Genomic DNA, 19,921 nt, shown 5'->3' with positions numbered 1-19,921 from the left:
CCCACCCGGCCGGCCCCTCCCACCCGGCCAGCACCTGCCATTTCTCCCCGAGGTTCCGCCCCCTGCGCGCCAGGCACGCGCCTGACGTCTCGGGGCCTCTCGCACGCGCTCCCCTTCTGCCGACTCTTCCCAAGTGACAATTAATGCCTATTTGGATCCTTAGGCAAGAAGTGGGACGTCGCCAAGTCCTCGGGAAACGGGCACAGTGACGAGGAGAAAATGTACGAGTAAGTACAGCACACGTGAGAGCCGCCCGGTCACGTGGCCCAAGCACCTGCGCTTCTCCGCGGGGGGGGGGGGGAGCCCACAGCGCCTGCGCAGCCGGTGACCTGTCCTGTCTGCCAATTCCCCGCCCCCAGGGGAGGGGCCCCATCTGGGCTCTGCTCTCCCAGTTGACCTTGTCTGGTCGTTTGGGAGAGGTCACGGGTCAGGCCCTGTGTGCTGGGCCCACCCTTCAGAGTTAGGGCGACCCTCCTCTTCTTCTTTCTTTCTTTTCTCTCTTTCTGTCTCTCTCCCTCCTTCCCTCCTTCTCTTTTCTTTCTCTTTCTCTCCTCCCCACCCTCCTTCCTTTTCTCTTTCTTTCTTTCAAGATTTTATTTTAAGTAATCTCTACACCCAGGGTGGGGTTCAAACCCCCAACCCTGAGATCAAGAGTCGCAGGCTCCAGCAAACGAGAGGCAGCCAGGCGCCCCTACCCTGCTTTTCTTTCTTTCTTTTTTTTTTTTTATAGTTTATTGTCAAGTTGGTTTCCATATAACATCCAGTGCTCATCCCCACAAGTGCCCTCCTCCATGCCCATCTCCCCCCTCCCCCTACTCTGTTTTTATTTAGATGGACGAGCAGTAGAGTCCTCTCAAGGCTGTGTGCCTAACGATAACGATGGCATTCGCTTTATTTTTGCATTTTGTGATCCATTGAGTCTCTTTATGATTGCTGTGTCGGGGGTCCCCAAGATCACCTTTAGGCTTGATGATTCACGAGAAGGGCTCACAGGACCCAGAAAAGCTACTACGGTCATGGTTCTGGGTTATTACCGTGGAAGGGGACAGAGTCAACTCAGCAAAGGGAAAGCACATAGGGTGGAGCCCAGGGGAAATGAGGTGGAAGCTTCTAGTAGTCTTCTCCTGGCACAGTCGCACGCACAGTGCTTCATTCTTGCACAGAGCTTGGAGGTTAAGGGCCAGGAGCTGGTCAAGGGCCAGGCCTTTTCTTGGAACGTAATACATCGTCTGAAACAAATTTGAGCGAGTCGGGGAGGGGCAGAGAGAGAAGGAGACACAGAATCTGAGGCAGCTCCAGGCTCTGAGCTGTCAGCACAGAGCCCGACGTGGGGCTCGAACCCACAAACTGTGAGATCATGACCTGAGCCGAAGTCAAACACTTAACCCCACTGCACCCCAAAATCTGTGCTTTCCTAGAGTGACTTTTGTTGTGAATCCCGCAAATGATAGACCTCTTCCCCGCCAATTCTGACCCCCTTGAGGAGTAAGACAAATGTGTCGTGCAAGCACAAAATACCGCCTTTAATGAGAACAATCCTGGCATCGCACCATGGGGCTCTCCTCCACGGGCAAGTGCATTTGCTAATTCACAGCCAAGCAAACCTTCCCACGCGGTGCACGGCCCGGAGAAGCTCAGGTCACCGCGTGGGGCAGCCCCTTTGACCGGCAGACACTCGACCACCATGTGTGTTTTCTGCAGTGAGGCCGGCTCTGGAGGAGAAAGGGGAGCAGGTATCTCCCAAAGGCAGATCAATTCCCTTCTCTCCTGGGAAGCCAGGCGGGCTGCACGGAGGCCACTGACGGAGCTCTAGCCACACGTCCCCGTGTCCCCCCATCCCAACGTCCTAAACGGGCTTGTGCGTCCCCAGGGGCGCTTAACCAGGTACAGGAGGCCCAAACGTGGCTCAGAGTAATCTCTTCCGGCTTGGAGGTCAGACAGAGTACACGGAGGGGATAGCGGGTGTAGGCAGAGGCTCGCCGGCGTCTCTCTTCGTTGGAACTTCCTACCCAAGTGCGATAGGATGTAGAAAGGAGGACAAGGTCGAGCACGACTCCGTAAATTTGCACACAGGACAGACCCAGGTGGGTGGCGCCCAGATCAAGAAACAGAATCGCTAGTTGCGCACTGCCTTCTACTCCCTTCCAGCCACCTTACCCCAAAGACGGCCACTATCAGACACAGGAGAGGCTACCTTTTTTTTGTTTCTGTTTTTATGCTTTCTGGAAATGGAATCAGCCAGGGGTGCCTGGGGGGCTCAGTTGGTTGAGCATCTGACGCTCAGGTTCGGCTCAGGTCATGATCTTGTGGTTCGTGAGTTCAGGTCCTGCATCGGGCTCTGCCCTGTCAGCGAGGAATCTGCTTGGGATTCTCTCTCTCCCTCTCTCCCCCTCCCTGCTCATGCCGTCTCTGTCTCTCAAAATAAATAAGCTTTAAACAAATGTTTTAATCAATAGAATCAGCCAGTGTATGTTATCCAGCCTTTGGCTTCTATCGGTCAACGTTTCTGTGCGCGTCATTGCGCGTGTGGCTGCAGGTTCGCACTCGTGAATCTGCGCACTCTGCGGCCGATGCGCATGTGCCTGAGGTCCAGCTTGGGCCTGCTGAGTCACGCCGCCAGGAACCTTCTCGCGCACGTCATCTGGTGACCACACGCAGGCATCTCCGCAGGATGCGCGCGCCCTTAGCGTTAGGGACACATGTGTTTTGCGNCCCGCTCCAGGGAAGCCAGGAGGATGTGCTCCACGCTAAGTCCCTTCCTTCCCTCCACTCCAGCTGTCCCCGGGGCTGGACGATGCGGTTCCTATGCAAATGGGGTGCAAAACAGAAGGAAGGAGATACCTCCAGCTTTTAGGAATGAAGATTTAAATGTTCAACGGTGTCTGTTTCCTTTGAGAGTTTCCTTTCGGGGGCTGACAGCCAACGTGCTCAAACCCACACCCTGACTCCTCTTTCTCTCTCTCCAGGAATGTTCTTAATGAACCACCAGTTCAGTTACCCCCCCTGCCGCCCAGGGGTTTGCTCTTTCCAGAACATGCCCGTAAGTATCTGCTGCTGGTGACAGTCAGGGGAGGGTAACAAATTCATCTAATGTCTTAGCTCAGGGGCGCCTGGCTGGCTCAGTCAGTTCAGCGTCCGACTCAGGCTCAGGTCGTGATCTCAAGGTTTGTGGGTTCGAGCCCCGCGTCCGGCTCTGTGCTGACAGCTGGGACCTGGAGCTGCTTCAGATTCTGTGTCTCCCTCTCTCTCTGTCCCTCCCCTGCTTGCACTCTGTCTCTATGTCTGTCTCTCAAAAATAAATAAGAAATGTTTTAAAAAATTGAATAGGCAAACCTGTTAAAAGGGGAGCAGAGCAAATAGCAAAACTCCTGATAGTCAGTGTGTTCGTTCGTCTTCAAATCCCGGCTTGGAGCCGAGAAAGAAGGAATGGGGCGGGGGGAGGCTCCTGTCACCCGGACTCCCAGGCTTCCCATCAGAAAATCCCTGCCTGGCTCCCTTGACCGGAATGTTCTTCCTGGAGCTGCCCGTGTGGTGGCCGTCCTGCAGCCCCCACACGTCAGCACAGAGGTCACCTCCGAGCGCCCACTGCGGAAGGCAGTTCCCGACCTTGTCTTACGTGGAGCTCACGTGTTGCCTGCCATCTGTGTCGTCCCCGGGGACACAGGGGACCGAGGGGACCCATCACAGTGTTAGCTTACGTGTGCCGCCCTTCCCGGCACGATCTCACGTCGCCCTCTCAGCCGCGTTCCCACCCCCTGACGGACGGGGACACTGAGGCACAGAGGAGTTAAGCGTCTCACCCGCGGCGACGCAGCGAGTGACCGCTGGAGGCTGTGCAGCAAGTGAGTGGCGGCCTCTCGGGTCCTCGGTGGCGGCCGAGGCCGCGCGACCCCAGCTGAGCGCCTGAGGCGGAGCTGCCGGTTCATTTTCCTTCGCGGGGCCAGCCCGGTGCTTCCGCTACGTACCCCGCCCCACTCGTTCCACCTTTTCAAACCCCGCTGCCCCCTTCCTTCCAAGCAGAGATTCGTGCCGCGGCAATCATGGAATGTTCTGGAAAACACTCTGAGTCACTGTGAGGGATGTGCCGAAAGGAAATAGGCTTTGTATCACTGCCTCGTGAGAATTAGGGTTTCCCACGACTGTGCCCGCTCGGGGACGCGCCCGGGTCCACGTTTTCCGCCTCGTGCGGCTCCGGCAGGGGACGCGCGAGCCGACGTGTCTGACCAACGCCCGCCATTTTCCCACGTGGGTGGTCCCGGGGCGGTGCCCTGTCTGTACCTCAGTTTCCCCTGTCAGCTGGGGGCCTGGCCCACCAGGGAGGGGATCTCCCACCCATGGAGATCATGCGGAGTCACTGAGGATGTACACGGCTCCGGTTTCGGCTCACGGGTTCGTGAGTTCGAGCCCAGAGCCCGCGGGGGAGTCTCTGTGCCCCTCCCCCACCCGCGCTCTCGCGATCCGTCTCGAATAAACTTGGCAGCCGGCCTCCAAGGACCTTTCTGTGTGTTCCAGCCCCGCAGGACGCCCCGAGTCCGCCGCCGGCCACGTACTCGCTGGTCAATAAGGTCAGAAATAAGAAGACGGTTTCCATCCCGAGCTACATTGAGCCTCTAGATGATTACGATGATGTCGAAATCCCTGCAAATGCGGAAAAGCGCCATTTCTGAGGCAGCCGTGTCCCCTCCTGGCGGGCGGCGAGCTGACGACGGTTCGCGCAGCGGACTTCACGCCGTCGGGAACCGAAGCGCTTCGGTCACGGGACCCGGAAGCGGGCGGCGCCGTGGCGCGACGCCGGGAAAGAAACGCTCCTGGAGCTTCGACCGAGGCGCCCCGGAGACCCGGAGCGGCCAGGCCTCGAGCTCCTGTGGACGGGTGCCCCCGGGGTTCCGCGGCTCCCACGCGTGAGAAACGGCCCGTTCCTGACACTCCGTCCCCCTTCCCTTCTCGTGTTTGGGTCCGAGCCGACCCGGGCCGTGCTGCGGGGGTGCAGGGCCCCCCGGCCACCCGTCGCACCCGGGGCCTGGGCACAGCTGCGGCTGGGCGCTCGTGCTGCCGCCACACGTCACACCCGGCAGCCTCTTCAAGGCCGAGGGGAGCTTTCTGCGCCCGGGAACCGGCCCCACCCACGCACACCNCCAGGCCGTGTCCACACTCCGCGGGGACGTCCGGCGCCCTGGGTGACTACTGCCTCACAGTGGCCGGCGGCTCCCCAACTGCGGCCTGTGGGACCCCGGGCCTCCGTGAGCCCGAGAGGACTTTTCCTCCAAGTTTTAGGGGGGAAAAAAAAGCCAAAGGGCAGAAGTGTTTCACATGTATGGCTTCCTCTTCTACATTTTTCTGAAAACCACCCACATGTATGACAGAGTTGAAAGCAGAGGCCCGACGACTCTTCCTCAGGCTCTTCCTGTCGTGGGCGCCTGGGGCTCAGCGCCCCTCTATTCTGGCAGCTGAGCCCCCTCCTCAGTCCCAGGCCGGCTGCCCTCCCAGGACATCCCCGCACGACCTCCCGGCAGGGCCTCAAGGTCAACATACCCCAGAAGAAGGAACGGATGCCCCCCTCCCCCCACCCCACCCACCACGGGCATCTCACCCTCCGGTCCCCTTTCTACACAGCTTTCTGAAGGGAACATCTGATCGCTTCGTTCTCTTGCTTAAATCTCTGCTTCACCCATTACCCTCAGAAAAAACCGAAACCCCTTAACTTGGGTTCAGAGATGTGTCAACTTCCCCTTACAGCTTCCACCCCGTCCAAACGTTTGCTCCTCCGGCCATCTGAAATGACCTGGTCTGTGGTCTCTCCTGCCCTTAAGGCGACCCACAGGAACCTCCTCTCTGTCTAGAACATCTCTCCCCAGCTTCTCCTTCCCGTCTCTGCTCAGAGCCTTTCCTCAGCACCCAAAATGTGAGTGCGGTGCCCTTTGATGCTTCTCCTCCCACAGCAAGAGCACCCTGGGACGAGCCGTTTGCCCCACCTTAGACTGAGGGCAACGTGGGGACAGCGACCGTGTCTCTCTTTCCCCAGTGTTTTCTCTGTTCCCGGCACAGGGCACAGGGCCCAGGCGCTTCGTGGCTGCTCGCTCCACACGGTGCTTGAATGATCAACTGAATGAATGAGTGAATGAATGAATGCGTGAACTCCTCTGGGATGCCAGCGCTCCCTGTCCTTGACCCTATGGAAATCCATCTCCCTCTGCATTATAATTGTCTCATGGCTTTTCCATCCTTCTATTTTTTTTTTTAATTTTTAATGTTTATTTTATTTTTGAGAGAGAGAGACAGAGCAAGAGCAGCGGAGGGGCAGAGAGAGAGGGAGACACAGAATCGGAAGCAGCTCCAGGCTCAGAGCTGTCAGCACAGAACCTGATGTCGTGGGGCTCGAACTCAGGGACCGTGAGATCATGACCTGAGCCGAAGTCGGCCGCTCAACCAATTGAGCCCCCCAGCGCCCCTACTCATCCTTTCTCCCTGGGGGGCTCCTCTGGGGCGGAACTTGCCTGGCTCACGGCTATACCCCCCTACCCAGCAAAAACTCTGGTACATAGTAGGCCCTTAATACAATGTTGCACGTTACTAGAAAGCCCGCCAATCAGGTTGACAAAAGCAAGTAGGTTTTCTCCCAGCGCGTATGATTTGCTGGAGAATTTACCCTACACACCAGCAGGTAATAAAGCCATGGTTTTGCTGGTTTGGTTTAAAAAAAGTTGTTACCAGCTTGGATGACAGCATTAAATATATTAAGATTCGACAAGGCCTTTCTGTATATTCCAGCCCCATAGGAAGCCCTGAGTCAGCCATCAGCTACGTACTGACAGATAAATAAAGGTGGAAATCAGAAGACAGTGTCCATCCTGAGCGGGTGGTGTCTGAAGGGATTCACTACAAATATTGAAGCACGTCATTCTGAAACTCTGTACTCTGCCACCTTAACTTCTCTGAGAGCTAGTGGTTTACTCATATCAGAAATCCATGGATTATAGTTCTCTTTGAAACAGTCAAACTGAAATTTATGATGCAAACAGGACTGTTTTCAGGAAATGCTCTGGTATTACCAGTAACAAATTTTACAGATCATTTGTATCAGTTAGTTTGTGTCTGACTGCAAGGCACAGCCCGTCCAATAATGAGGAATGGGTGGCCTCACACAAGAAGTCTAGAGGTAAGCACTCCCGCATTCACAGGTCCAAGACTCCGGACCACTGGCTGACTTTTCTTTGATTCTCTTAGTTTTACCACTCATGATGACAGGTAGCTGCCATAGCTCCAACCATCACATCCTCACAGGACAACATTTGAAGTTAGGAGACAAAGGGACATTTCCTCCCATATAGCTCTTTTTAGTGGAGAGAAAATCTTTCCGAGAAGCCCCAGGCGACTTTCCCTAACATCTTCCTGGCCTGGATTGGTGCAGGCGCCCAGCTAGGGGAAAGGCTGGGGAGTGAGCATTGGGCATTTTTAGCCTTTCAAGCTGGAAGTGATGGCTTTGCCATCCAGGAAAAAGAAGCCAAGAGCGGCTGGATAGGCACCTACCCGCGGGGTGGGCTCACTTTGACAAATAACACTGTTGAGTATTTGCTCTTGATCTCGTTACAATTTCAGAGGTGTTCGGGGATTCAGGCCAAAGGGCGGTGTCCAGGTTCCACCGCTCACCTTTTCTTCTCTTAGGGGGTGTTGACAAATAAAAACGGACGGAGGACTTCCGGCCCGGTGGGGAGCACATCGGTAAGGCCAACAGGGACTAGGGAGCGCCAGTCTGGTCGGCGTTTCTAAGGATTTCACTGAACGACGTAAGCATGACCCTGAGCGGGCAGCACTGGTGAGATGTGGTCCGAGAAGCACCTGACCCCCCTTCACCCCCTCAGCCTCACTGCCCCCAGAAACCCGCTCTGACGGGCCAGTTCTCCCCTGCCCTCTCCTGCGAAATCCCAGGTGGGTCCCCTTGGCTGTTCCGGTCGCCCTTAGGCAATAAAAGTGCCCCAGGTGTGGGCTGCATAAACGTATGCATTTGTCAAAACCCTGGGAATGCGCACTTAAGGTTTCCGCATTTGGGGCGCCTGGGGGCTGGGGGTGGCGGTGCTCGGTAGGCTGAGCATCAGGCTCTTGATTTCAGTTCCCGTCATGATCTCAGAATTGTGGAACCGAGCCCCGTGTTGGGCTCTGTGCTGGGCGTGAACCGGCTTGGGATTCTATCTCTAAAATTAAAAAAAAATTTTTTTTTAATAAATAAATAAATGAGATTTCTGCATTTCAACCTAAGTACATTTTAACTCAAAAGAAAAAGTGTGAACAAACACTTCACTACGCTTGATGATCTGCACGCTGCATGTTGGGCGAAGGTGGAACCGTGTTTGTAATTACATTGAAATGCACCCAAAGCCAAGGCCGCTGTAGAGCCGGCTCTTCAGGACGTAGATTGACGTGGAGCCATCACCCCAAGCGCAGGCAGGTCGGGGTCTGCAGCGCCGGCTGCCTCCCCTCTGCGCACCCACTTCCAGGCGAGAAAAAGGGGGAACATCTACCTCTCGGGGCTCAGAGGCGGAGGCTGGAGCCGGCCTCCCTTTCGAGGCAAAGAAACTCTCCGTATTCTCAGCAAAGGTCTCGGGCTCTCGGCGGCACAAGACCCCCTCCCGACCTCGCCCGGCGGCCCTCTCCAGGGCTTCGGGGCCACGCAGCCGGGCCGCCAGCCTGCAAGCCCCTTCCCTCCACGCTCAGTTGGCACCAAGTGTGCACGGCCTCACCATCCCCCTTCCTACCTCCGGGCTCGAGCCTGTGACCCAGTGCAGCCAATCAGAGGTCCTCACTCTCCCGGGCGCAGAGACTGATTGGTTGATGCTGTTTGGAGCATGTGACCCAGCGCGGCCAATCAGAGGTCCTCACTCTCCCGGGCGCAGAGACTGATTGGTTGATGCTGTTTGGAGCATGTGACCCAGCGCGGCCAATCAGAGGTCCTCACTCTCCCGGGCGCAGAGACTGATTGGTTGATGCTGTTTGGAGCATGTGACCCAGCGCGGCCAATCAGAGGTCCTCACTCTCCCGGGCGCAGAGACTGATTGGTTGATGCTGTTTGGCGAGGACCAGGCGCTTTCCTCCGGGAGGGGTGCGAGTGCGCGAAGTGGACCCCGCCCCAGTGGGGGGCGGGCCGCTGAGAGAAGGGGAGGGTCTACACCCGAATGGCTCTGTTCTAGCGCCTGTACCCAGCGTCCTTCGGTGTAGCCGTGACCTCTGTTCTGGATTCTTTAGTCACAGGACTCAGTCTTCGCCACGTGCTTTCAGCTCCACCGCGCAAAGCCCACCCCTGCCATCGGGGCCTACCCCTGGCCTTGCTTTCCTCTGGCTCCGTGCAGCAGCCTCCTGACTCTCCTCTCCCAGTGCGTCCACCGCCTGCTCTCAGAGTGAACTTTCTAGAACACGACTTGGAGTAGGTCAAGGCCCTGCTTAAAATCCTTCAGTGGCTCCCTTGTGCCCACCAAGGTAACCCCCGCACACCTTCGCACACCATGCAGGGTCCGGATAACCTGCTCCCCACAGGCCTCGTTTCAGTGGCTGCTGTCNCGGAGTGACCATTTGCAGCCCCCACCCCCACCCCCACTGCCCAAGCCTCCAGCTGGAGCCTGGCTTTCTCTCGGAGGTCTCGCCTCCCTGGGCTGGGGGGGACCCGCCGGAGCCCCGCTCCAGGGGTCCCTGAAGGATGGACGGTGTCAGCGAGAGGGAGAGAGAGAGAGAGAGCCCCGGAGATTCTTTCTGGTCACCAGGCAGGCATCTCTGCTGACTGGGGCTTGACTTTATTTTATAATTGTTTGGGGGACGGCACAGAAGTAGCATTTGCCTTAGACAATGATTTCTGTTGACAAATTTCTTTGATACGTAAAATTTTCCCAGAACACAGATTTGTAGAGGACTCATGCATAACCTTTATCCACAGTGATGGAGGTAGGTGATTTAGAGGCTTATCCTCTAGGGAAGGGAGGTATCTTTAGCACACAAGACAATGTTTTCAGCATAAAAAAGGCAAAGTTAGTTCTTTGTAGGCAGGGGTCAATAGCCTGTTTGCTTAAGGGGAAGTGTTAAGAAAAACAGGTTTTTCAGGAAACACAAATGTTTGCTCCCATAATCACAAAAGAAGAAGTTCCTACAATAGGTTCCTTCACAAGGTGCACTCAGCATATCAGGGCCAGAATAAGTCACTCCGAATACCAATCAACAAGGTGACTTAGGGAGGGGGGGTGGGTTCTCAAGCAGAAACAATTGGGTGGGGGTGGATAGCGGTTGCTATTTGACGGTAATAAGAGTCCGTGCAACTTACTTTAACCTCACAAGGAGTTCTTAACCTATGAGTTCAGAAATGGCTCCCGGGGCGCCTTGGCGGCTCAGTCAGTTAAGCGTCCAACTTCGGCTCAGGTCATGATCTCACAGTTCGTGGGTTCGAGCCCCGCGTCGGGCTCTGCGCTGTCAGCCCGGAACCTGGAGCTGCTTCGGATTCTGTGACTCCCTCTCTCTCTGGCCCTCCCCTGCTCACACTGCGTCTTTCTCGCTCAGAAATAAATAAAATACATAAAAATTTTTTTAGAAAATGGCTCCCAACAGGGAGCCTTCCTCAGCATTTCCCTGCACTCTTCACAGTGCATGACTCCCGCCACCTCTCCTTCCCACTGGACACTGCGCCCCTCGAGGGCGAGGGTTAGGTCTGAGGGCGAGTCTAGATTCAGGTTTGCCCAGGACGGTTTGGCTTTTCGTTCAATGTCTCCTTGTAATGAATGGCACCTCCCTCCTCACTCTCAAAAGTGTCCAGGTTTGGATGATAAATTATACGTTCCCCCTACTTACTCAGTGCACAGAGTGAGCGTCACGGTTATTTTCCAAATGAAGGCATGAATAAGTGATCCTTCCTAGGCCTCATTTTCTTCTCTCAACTCAGTCGCTGAAGTAGACGATCTCCAAGTTCTGTACCGCTTGCAGTGAGTCAAATAAAGTGAGTAATGCAAAAGGCTAAGACCAGAAGTTCTGATTTAGCTTCCCCTTGAAAAGGAGCCTCCCTACAGAATTCCAGGCTGCAGCCTATTCGCACCCGGCTCAACCCCCTTAGAAACCTTTACCTGCTGAGAGCCTGACTGTTGACACGTTAAATACAGCAGGTTCCACGGAAGACGTAGTTCCCTCAGTCCCACTGGAGGCTGGAAACTCTCCAGGCAAATCTCCAGTTGCCTCAGTAGCATCCTTACAGCTCAGATGTGTGTCCCGAACTGTGATGGGCTCAGGTCCCTCCCTGGGTCTTCCACCCTCCCTGAGCGCACGTGCGCATGCGCCGGCACCACGGAGCCGCGGGATAAAACCTCGCCTCGGCTCATCCCGGGCTGCGGGAAGCCCCCACCATAAACCTGCAGGTGACACACGGCTGTGGCCACATTTTGTCTGAGCAGAGTTGAACGTACCAGTCACTGTGCAAAACCATGGTGAGAAGCACAATGAGGTAGTATTGCTGCATCTCGATCCTTCTATTATAAAACTCAGTTTTATGTTTACCCACATCTTGCTGCCAAATTTTAGCAGTTAAAGTTTTAGATCAGCTACAGTTGAACACTTTATGCCACAATCAGGAAATAACACTAAATTGCTTAAATTTACCTTGGTCACTTATAAAGTGACCCACAAACAAAGACCCTGTGAATTTTGTTAACAGTAGATGCTTCTGCATTAAATGTTTTTTAAATATTTTTTTATTTTTGAGAGAGAGAGACAGTATGTGACCGGGGCGGGGGGGGCGGGTGCTGAGTCAGGGAGACACAGAATCCCAAGCAAGGTCCAGGCTCTGAGCTGTCAGTGCAGAGCCCGATGCGGGGCTCGAACCCACGAACCATGAGATCATGACCTGAGCTGAAGTCAGACGCTTAACCAATTGAGCCACGCAGGTGCCCATATGTTTTCTTTCTTTCTTTCTTTCTTTCTTTCTTTCTTTCTTTCTTTTTCTTTCTTTCTTTCTCTCTCTCTCTCTCTCTTTCTCTCTCTCTTTCTCTCTCTCTCTCTCTCTCTCTTCCTTCCCTTTCCTTCCTTCCCTTCCCTTCCCTTCCCTTTCCATTCTCCTCCTCCTCCTCCTTTTAACAATTGGTTATCAGTGGGACATGGTTTTGGTGTTTTGTTTTGTTTTAAGATTTTATTTTTAAGTAATCTCTATACCCAACATGGGACTCAAACTCAGGGCTCTGGGATCAAGAGTTGCATGCTCCACTGACTGAACCAACCAGGCACCCCTGGCTTTGGTTTTAATAAAAGTTGCAGAAGGTAGTATTTATAAAAAATGACAATTTCCTGATGGTAAAAAAAAACTTATTTGCATAGCTTGTACTCTTCTACCTCCCATGAGGTACCAAACAAAAATAAAATTTCCAATACATTTAATGTCAACTTTCTACGATGCTATTCTCAGTGACCAAGACAAACTTCCTCTGAGAACATTAAGAAGAAATATTACCCTGCCTTTCCCCACTATTGCTTAGAAAAGATATGCAATCAACATTTCACAGATCAAATCTCTGTTGTATCACTGTCGTAGTTTAATATTTTAAACTTCCACAAATCTTCGCAATTTGAGATTTGTCACCCCCAAAAAACAACCCTATCTACAGATTTCTTTTTAATTTTGTTAACATTCATTTTTGAGAGAGACAAAGAGACAGAGAGCAAGCAGGGGAGGAGGGGCAGAGACAGAGAGAGGTCGACACAGATTCTGAAGCAGGCTCCAGGCTCCAACAAAGCCTGATGCGGGACTCGAACCCATGAACCCCGAGATCATGACCTGACTCAGCTAGCCAGCCAGACACTCCAAGATTTTTTTTAAGTTCTTTTTTTTTTAATGTTTTATTTATTTCTAGGAGAGAGAGAAAGAGAGAGAGAGAGAGACAGTGTGAGCAGGGGAGGGTCAGAGAGAGAAGGAGTTACAGACTCTGGAACAGGCTCCAGGCTCCGAGCTGGCAGTCAGCACAGAGCCCGACGTGGGACTCGAACCCACGAACCGCGAGATCATGACCGAAGCGAAAGTCGGACACTTAACCGACTAAGCCACCCAGGCGCCCCTTTAAGTTCTTTTTTAAGGGACGCCTGGGGGACTCAGTCGCTTAAGTGTCCGACTTTGGCTCAGGTCATGATCTCACGGTTCTTGGGTTTAACCCCTGTCGGGCTCTGTGCTGACAGATAGGAGCTTGGCGCCTGTTTCCGATTCTGTGTCTCCCTCTCTCTCTGCCCCTCCCCTGCTTGCTCTCTCTCTCTCTCAAAAATAAAATACAACATTTTTTAAAAAGTCAGTTTTAGCCGCTTTGGAGAACAATTGGGCAGCAACTAGTAAAGCTGAAAATGTGGACCCCGCGTGACTCGGCAACCGCACGTCCCCAAACAGACCCGCCAACAGTGGTTTTCCCACTTTTTGGTGCCGTGTCTCTGTTACGCTCTTAAAAATGAGGACACCAAAGAGATTTTGTTTATGCAGAAACTACCTATTCTTATTTACCTTATTGGAAATTAAACCTGAGAAAGAGTGAAAATATTTATTAATGCATTGGAGATCACAGTAAATCCAGCCATGTGAATACAAATAATATTTTTATTAAAATAGCTATGTGTCCTCAAACCAAAGCAACTAGTGAGAAAGAGTTTGCTCGTGCTACAGTTTTGTAAATCTCCTTAATGTCTGGCCTAATAGAACACAGTCTCATATCTGCTTCTGCAGTCAGTGCACTGGAATATTGATATCATGTGGCCTCGGGAGAGCGCCACTGTTTGTTTATGAGAGAGGAAGCATGAGTAAGGGCAAGTAACATCGTGGTTTTGTGATGAAAACCGTTTTGATTTTGTGGTCCAGACCACACTTGGAGAACCGCTGCCCTAACGAAACCCAAGCACCTCTGTAGAGATGTTCTTTGCAGTATTGTTTTCTATACCGAGAAAGTGCCATCAATCCGCGCATCTGCCCATCGTAGGGGCCCCAACATCCGCGGTGGCTCACTGCCGCCTGGACAACCTCGCTATTTCCAGTGACTTAGCGAGTGTGGACGCGCAGTGGGTGTTCAGTGAACATTTGTGGAAGGAGGTAAGGAAGTGAGAGAGGCAGCGAGAGAGAAAGGGAGGAAGTATAACTACTGCTCTGCAACTTGCTTTAAACTTTAACTTGAGGGGCACCTGGTGGCTCAGTCGGTGAAGCACCCAGCTTTGCCTCAGGAACGTGGGTTCAAGTCCTTCGTCAGGCTCTCTGCTCTCAGCACAGGGCCTGCTTCAGATTCTCTGTCCTCCTCCTCTCTCTCTCTCTAATAAATAAAATAATAATAAAGTAAAATTTAATTTGATTTTATGCACTTTTTTTTCACAAGGTAGACTCTTAGTCCACAGGGTAGGAAAGGCCAGAAGCCATGTGGTTCTCCCAGGACTGGTGGGTTTATTTTCCTTTTTTTTTTTTAAAGTATTTTATTTATTTTTGAGAGAGAGAGAGAGACAGCATGAGCAGGGGAGGGTCAGAGACAGAGGGAGACACAGAATCCGAAGCAGCTCCAGGCTCTGAGCTGTCAGCACAGAGCCCAACACGGGGCTCGAACCCACGAACCGTGAGATCATGACCTGAGCTGAAGTCGGACGCTTAACCGACTGAGCCACCCAGGCGCCCCTGGTAGGTTTATTTTCTATTGACTAAAAATGAAGGTGTGTTTAAGATGTTTTGAATTTTTTTATGTTTTATTTATTTTTGAGAAAGATAGAGACAGCGTGAACAGGGGAGGGTCAGAGAGAGAGGGAGACACAGAATCCAAAGACAGGCTCCAGGCTCTGAGCTGTCAGCACAGAGCCTGACGCAGGGCTCGAACCCATGAATCGTGAGATCATGACTTGAGCCGAAGTTGGAAGCCCAACTGAGTTAGCCACCCAGGCGCCCCATAAGATGTTTTGATCTGTTAAATCACCACTGGCAAGAAACCACTGCCACCCCCGGTCCACACAATGTGGGCAAAATGGCCTTTGCTGGTAAGAAAAAATAACCAAATACTTTGCCCATGTTTTACCTGGGGGGTAATTCTGTAATTCAGACAGAAAATTGAGCCATTTACTTAAAGGCCTTTCTGGAAATGACATAATCATTGTCACCCCTGTAATTTGCATGGACACTGGAGGACTTTTTTCTTTTTTAACTTTTTAAATGTCTTTTATTTATTTTTGAGAGAGAGTTAGAGACAGCATGATCAGAGGAAGGTCAGAGAGAGAGAGGGAGATACAGAATCTGAAGACAGGCTCCAGGCTCTGAGCTGGCTGTCAGCACAGAGCCCAACGCGGGGCTCGAACCTACAAACCGTGAGACCATGACCTGAGCCGAAGTAGACACTTAACCAACTGAGCCACCCAGGCACCCCTGGAAGATTTTCTTAAGATGGTTTCAGTAAGTTTGTTAACATTTCTCAGACCAAATGGCAAAACAATGTTTAATGGAACTTAATAGATTATTTTATTTCTTTAAAGATCTTTTTCCTTCTCTCCTCTCTTCATGATTTTGCCTTGTCTGTCACTTACAAGGCGAGAGATTTTTAAGACAGCATGCAGAAATAATAGCAGTGCATAGTAACTGCTCAATAAATGTTTGCTGCTGATACACATACAGGAGCAAAGTGAGTATTGTGGAGGGAAGGGGGAAGGGGAAGGAGAGAACTTGGAGTGCCTTGCGTCTCTCTGATTCTAGAACGTTAGAAGCCACAGTGAATTATGAAGATTTTGAAGGCAACCTACAATCATTGCATTGACACTGAAAAGATTCAAGTGTCCTTAGCCTCCATCAGCAAGGAAACATTTCTGCCCTAAAGATGACTGCTAGGAGGGCTCCTTTTTAAAATACTCATTATCTAAGTCTCCAGTGAGGAGTGTGCGTAGAAAAAAAAATCATCAAAACATGACAATATTTACCCATCAACTAACTTCCAGTGAGTCATATTCACTCACGTGTATTTCCACCTATCAGGTTAGCTTCTGGTCTCTCAGGTGATGTAAACATCATACGGTGAAACATAAATACTGCGCCATGACAATTTATCACAAAGTAAAATGCCAAGTCTTCCAACAAAAGAAGGATTTCACAAAGTACATAAAAGTGATGGGGGAGGGGCACCTGGGTGGCTTAGTCGGTTAGGCCACCGATTTCAGCTCAGGGCATGATCTTGCAGTCTGTGAGCTCGAGCCCCGTGTCAGGCTCTGTGCTGACAGCTCAGAGCCTGGAGCCTGCTTTGGATTCTGTGTCTCCCTCTCTCTCTACCCCTTCCCCCACCCCTCAAAAATAAGAATTAAGTTTTCTTTTTCTTTTCTTTTTTAAATTTATTTCTAGGAGAGAGAGAGAGAGACAGCGTGAGCAGGGGAGGGTCAGAGAGAGAGGGAGTCACATACTGAAACAGGCTCCAGGCTCTGAGCTGGCAGTCAGCACAGAGCCCGACGCAGGGCTCGAACCCACGAACCGCAAGATCATGGCTTAAGCGAAAGTCGGACGATTAACCGACTAAGCCACCCAGGCGTTTTCTTTTTAAAGTGATGGGGAAAACTGCTTGAATCACAAGCGAAGCCACTGACAGATGAGAATAGGACAGAGAAGGGGCGCCTGGGTGGCTCAGTCGGTTAAGCATCCGACTTCGGCTCAGGTCATGATCACACGGTTCGTGGGTTCGAGCCCCGCGTCGGGCTCTGTGCTGACTGCCAGCTCAGAGCCTGAGGCCTGCTTCCGATTCTGTATCTCCTTCTCTCCCTGACCCTCCCCTGCTCACGCTGTCTCTCTCTCTCTCTCCTAGAAATAAATAAAACATTTAAAAAAAACAAAACAAAAACAAAGAGAGTGCGTGTGGCTTGGCGGCCTCCGAGCGCTCCGGGCCGGTGCCCGAGCTGGCGCAGGGCGGACGGACACCTGCTACGGTCCCGGCCCCAGGCGCGGTCTCCTCTTTCTGAACCCAACGCCTGTCTTCTCCGGCCATCACCTGGGAGGTCTCCTAGCAACGCGGCTCCCCGCTGCATCCCCGCGGGAACCCAAGCTGGCCAATCAGAGTGCCCCATCCGCTAGAGACAGTGATTGGCCCGGGGCTGGGCACGTGACCCAGGCAGAGCCAATCAGAGCCCTCTCCCTGTGAATTGCTGCCCCTAAAGTCTTGAGCCGTGAAACGTATCTCCATGGAGAACAAACTGCATGAGGTCAATACAGAGAAAAGCAAAATTAAGAGATGGAGAGAGAGAAAGGAGTCCTTATGACAGGGTTTAAATCCCCGAATTCTGGCCTTTCCTAAAGTCAGTCTCTCCTGGACTTTCCTGATCCAGGAGCCAAGCTGTGTTGTTAGCGATGGGCTTTACTTCCGTTTCCTTCGCGAGCCTGGCTCCTAGAGAAAGCCCGATTCCAGAAAGACTTCGCAGACCGTCCTTTTATAAGCCTTAGGGGAGCATGCACTCTCCACAGCACCCATGGCACTTCCCATTTCATATGTATTCATGGAATTGTTTAAATAGCTCCCCCACGTGACTTTAGGTCCCATGAAAGGCCCTTGGGTTTGGCTCAACGTTCATCACATCACCAGTGTCTGGCACACAGTGGGCACTACACAGATATTTGTGGGACAAATGCATTATATGACTAATCAACGCTGCTGATAGGGGAAGCATGTTAAGCCCAGAAGAGATCAGAAAGAAGAGTTCTAGGGGCGCCCCGGTGGCTCAGTCGGTTAAGCACCGGACTTCAGCTTAGGTCATGACTGGGTTCAAGCCCAACATTGGGCTCTGTGCTGACAGCTCAGAGCCTGGAGCCTGTCCAAATTCTGTGCCTCCTTCCTTCTCTAACCACAAGAAAGAAGAGTTCTTTGTGGAAGGAGGGCAGAGGAGGAGAAGCAGCAGCAGCAGCAGAGTAAGGAGACTAAAACACTAGAATAGGGGCGCCTGGGGGGGTTCAGTCGGTTAAGCATCCAACTTCGGCTCAGGTCATGATCTTACAGTTCGTGGGTTCGAGCCCCGTGTCGGGCTCTGTGCTGACAGCTCCGAGCCTGGGGCCTGTTTCGGAGTCTGTGTCTCCCTCTCTCTCTGGCCCTCCCCTGCTCACATTCTGTCTGTCTTAAAAATAAATAAACTATAAAATTTTTTTTAATAATAATATAAAATAAAAGAAGGGCACCTGGGTGGCTCAGTCGGTTAAGCATCTGACTCTTGGTTTTGGCTCAGGTCATGATCTCAGCGTTTTGTGGGTTCAAGCCTCAGATCCAGCTCCGTGCTGACAGTGTGGAGCCTGCCTGGGATTCTCCGTCTCCCCCTCTCTTTGCCCCTCCCCCACTCATGTTGTCTCTCTCTCAAAGTAAATAAACTTTTAAAAACACAAGAAAATATGCATAGTTACCATTTTTCTGGGAGGAAAAAAAGGAGTAAGTGAAGAGAGGACTAGCCATACCAGATTCTAAAACATATTTAACAGATCACAGTAATAGTTTCTTATCAAAGAGGTAAGTGGACAGAAACACTCCCCTGTTCATGGTCTGTCTCTCTCTCCTTCTCAAAAATAAATAAATGTTTTTTTAAAAAAACATAACCCAAATACATATGTATAGTTAGTTAATGATAAAGACAATATTTACAATTAGTGAGGAAAAGGGGGACCATGAAGTGGGACTCAGGGAGGTTATCTAACTTGCCCAAAGTCACACAACCCAAAGTGGTNGCCACCCAGGCACCCCACAAATGGTTAATGATGAGGGAGCATGGGGCAAGCTGAGGGCCAAGTACAGGCTAACAGAACCCCCACCCTCTCAGATGGGATCTGTGTGATGTTCCTCGGACACTCCCGGCCGCCCAGGAACAAAGGAAAGGGGTTGAAGTGCCTGCCATGGTGACGTGGGAAACTGAGGCAAGTGAGCAATTAAATTCCCTTCCTGCCTGCAGCCCACTGGCCAGTCCCTGAGGCCAGCAGAGTGGCCTTCCTCTAGGAGCCCAGCTGCCTCGAGGATGATGCTTTGCTGGGGACAAGAGACAGTCGGAGCTTCACGTCATCCCAACCTCGAGGATCCCGTACGCCTACGTCCTTTATCTCAAGCGCCCCGAGAGGTATGCTGGGATCACGCTCCAAGCTCACGGCCCCGATACGCATCCGAAGGGTCTCATGACTGAGGTTTTACCGAACAGTAATAGACGGTGTTTCCCCGGCAACAGGGAGCCCCTCAAGGTCCTGGAAACATTGCTTCCAAAATTCCTTAGGGGCTCACTCCATCCCTGACCCTCCCAGCCTGAGGGGACATAATGAGTCACCCGCAGCCCCAGGCAGCCCTTCCTGCCCACGGGTCCTGTCCCCGGGCTTTAAGAGAATCACCTTTTTGCACCAAAGACGTCTTCAAGATTTCTTTCTTGGCCGTCGGCTCCGGGCCACCCCACCCGCCACCCCAAACTTCATCAGTAGGAGAGCAATTTTGTCTGACTGATGGGTTTGTTTTGTTTTTGAGAAAGAGAGAGAGGGGGGGGGGAGGGGCAGAGAGAGGAGACAAAGAATCCGAAGAGGCTCCAGGCTCTGAGCTGTCAGCACAGAGCCCAAAGTGGAGCTAAAACCCATGAACCACGAGATCATGACCTAAGCCGATGTGGGACGCTTAACTGACTGAGCCACCCAGGCGCCCCCGACTGATGGGGTTTTGAAGTGGTGGAGGTCCAGCGCCGACGACCAAGAAAGATTTCTTGAAACGTCTTCTGTGCAAAGAGGTGATTTCATTAAAGCACCAAGACAGGACTCAGGGGCAGGAAGAACTGCCCAGGGTCGGTGAGGAGTGGCTGATTATATACTTGGGGAGCTGGGGGAGGTAAAGTCAAGAGGAAGCTTCCAAAGGGATTTTCATAAGCTAAAGAAGCCTCGGGGCACTGGGTGGCTCAGTCAGTTTAACGTCTGCCTCTGCTCAGATCATGATCTCAC

The 19,921-nt window shown here is 52.3% G+C and overlaps 1 protein-coding gene across 1 annotated transcript in view; it reads left to right on the top strand.

Moving 5' to 3' along the window:
* Positions 1-5,122, top strand: part of SCIMP (SLP adaptor and CSK interacting membrane protein) — a 19,718-nt gene extending 14,596 nt beyond the window's left edge. The window contains exons 3-5 of the mRNA XM_077746852.1: positions 164-227; positions 2,967-3,040; positions 4,513-5,122. Coding sequence (XP_077602978.1) covers positions 164-227; positions 2,967-3,040; positions 4,513-4,667 — 293 coding nt within the window. The 3' untranslated portion in view covers positions 4,668-5,122. The remainder of the gene's footprint in view (positions 1-163; positions 228-2,966; positions 3,041-4,512) is intronic.
* Positions 5,123-19,921: the final 14,799 nt, after the last annotated feature.

This window comes from Crocuta crocuta, unplaced genomic scaffold (assembly GCF_008692635.1).
Source record: "Crocuta crocuta isolate KB4526 unplaced genomic scaffold, BGI_CrCroc_1.0 scaffold139, whole genome shotgun sequence".
NCBI classification, from domain to species: Eukaryota; Metazoa; Chordata; class Mammalia; order Carnivora; family Hyaenidae; genus Crocuta; species Crocuta crocuta.
This window is presented reverse-complemented; position numbering and strand designations above follow the sequence as displayed.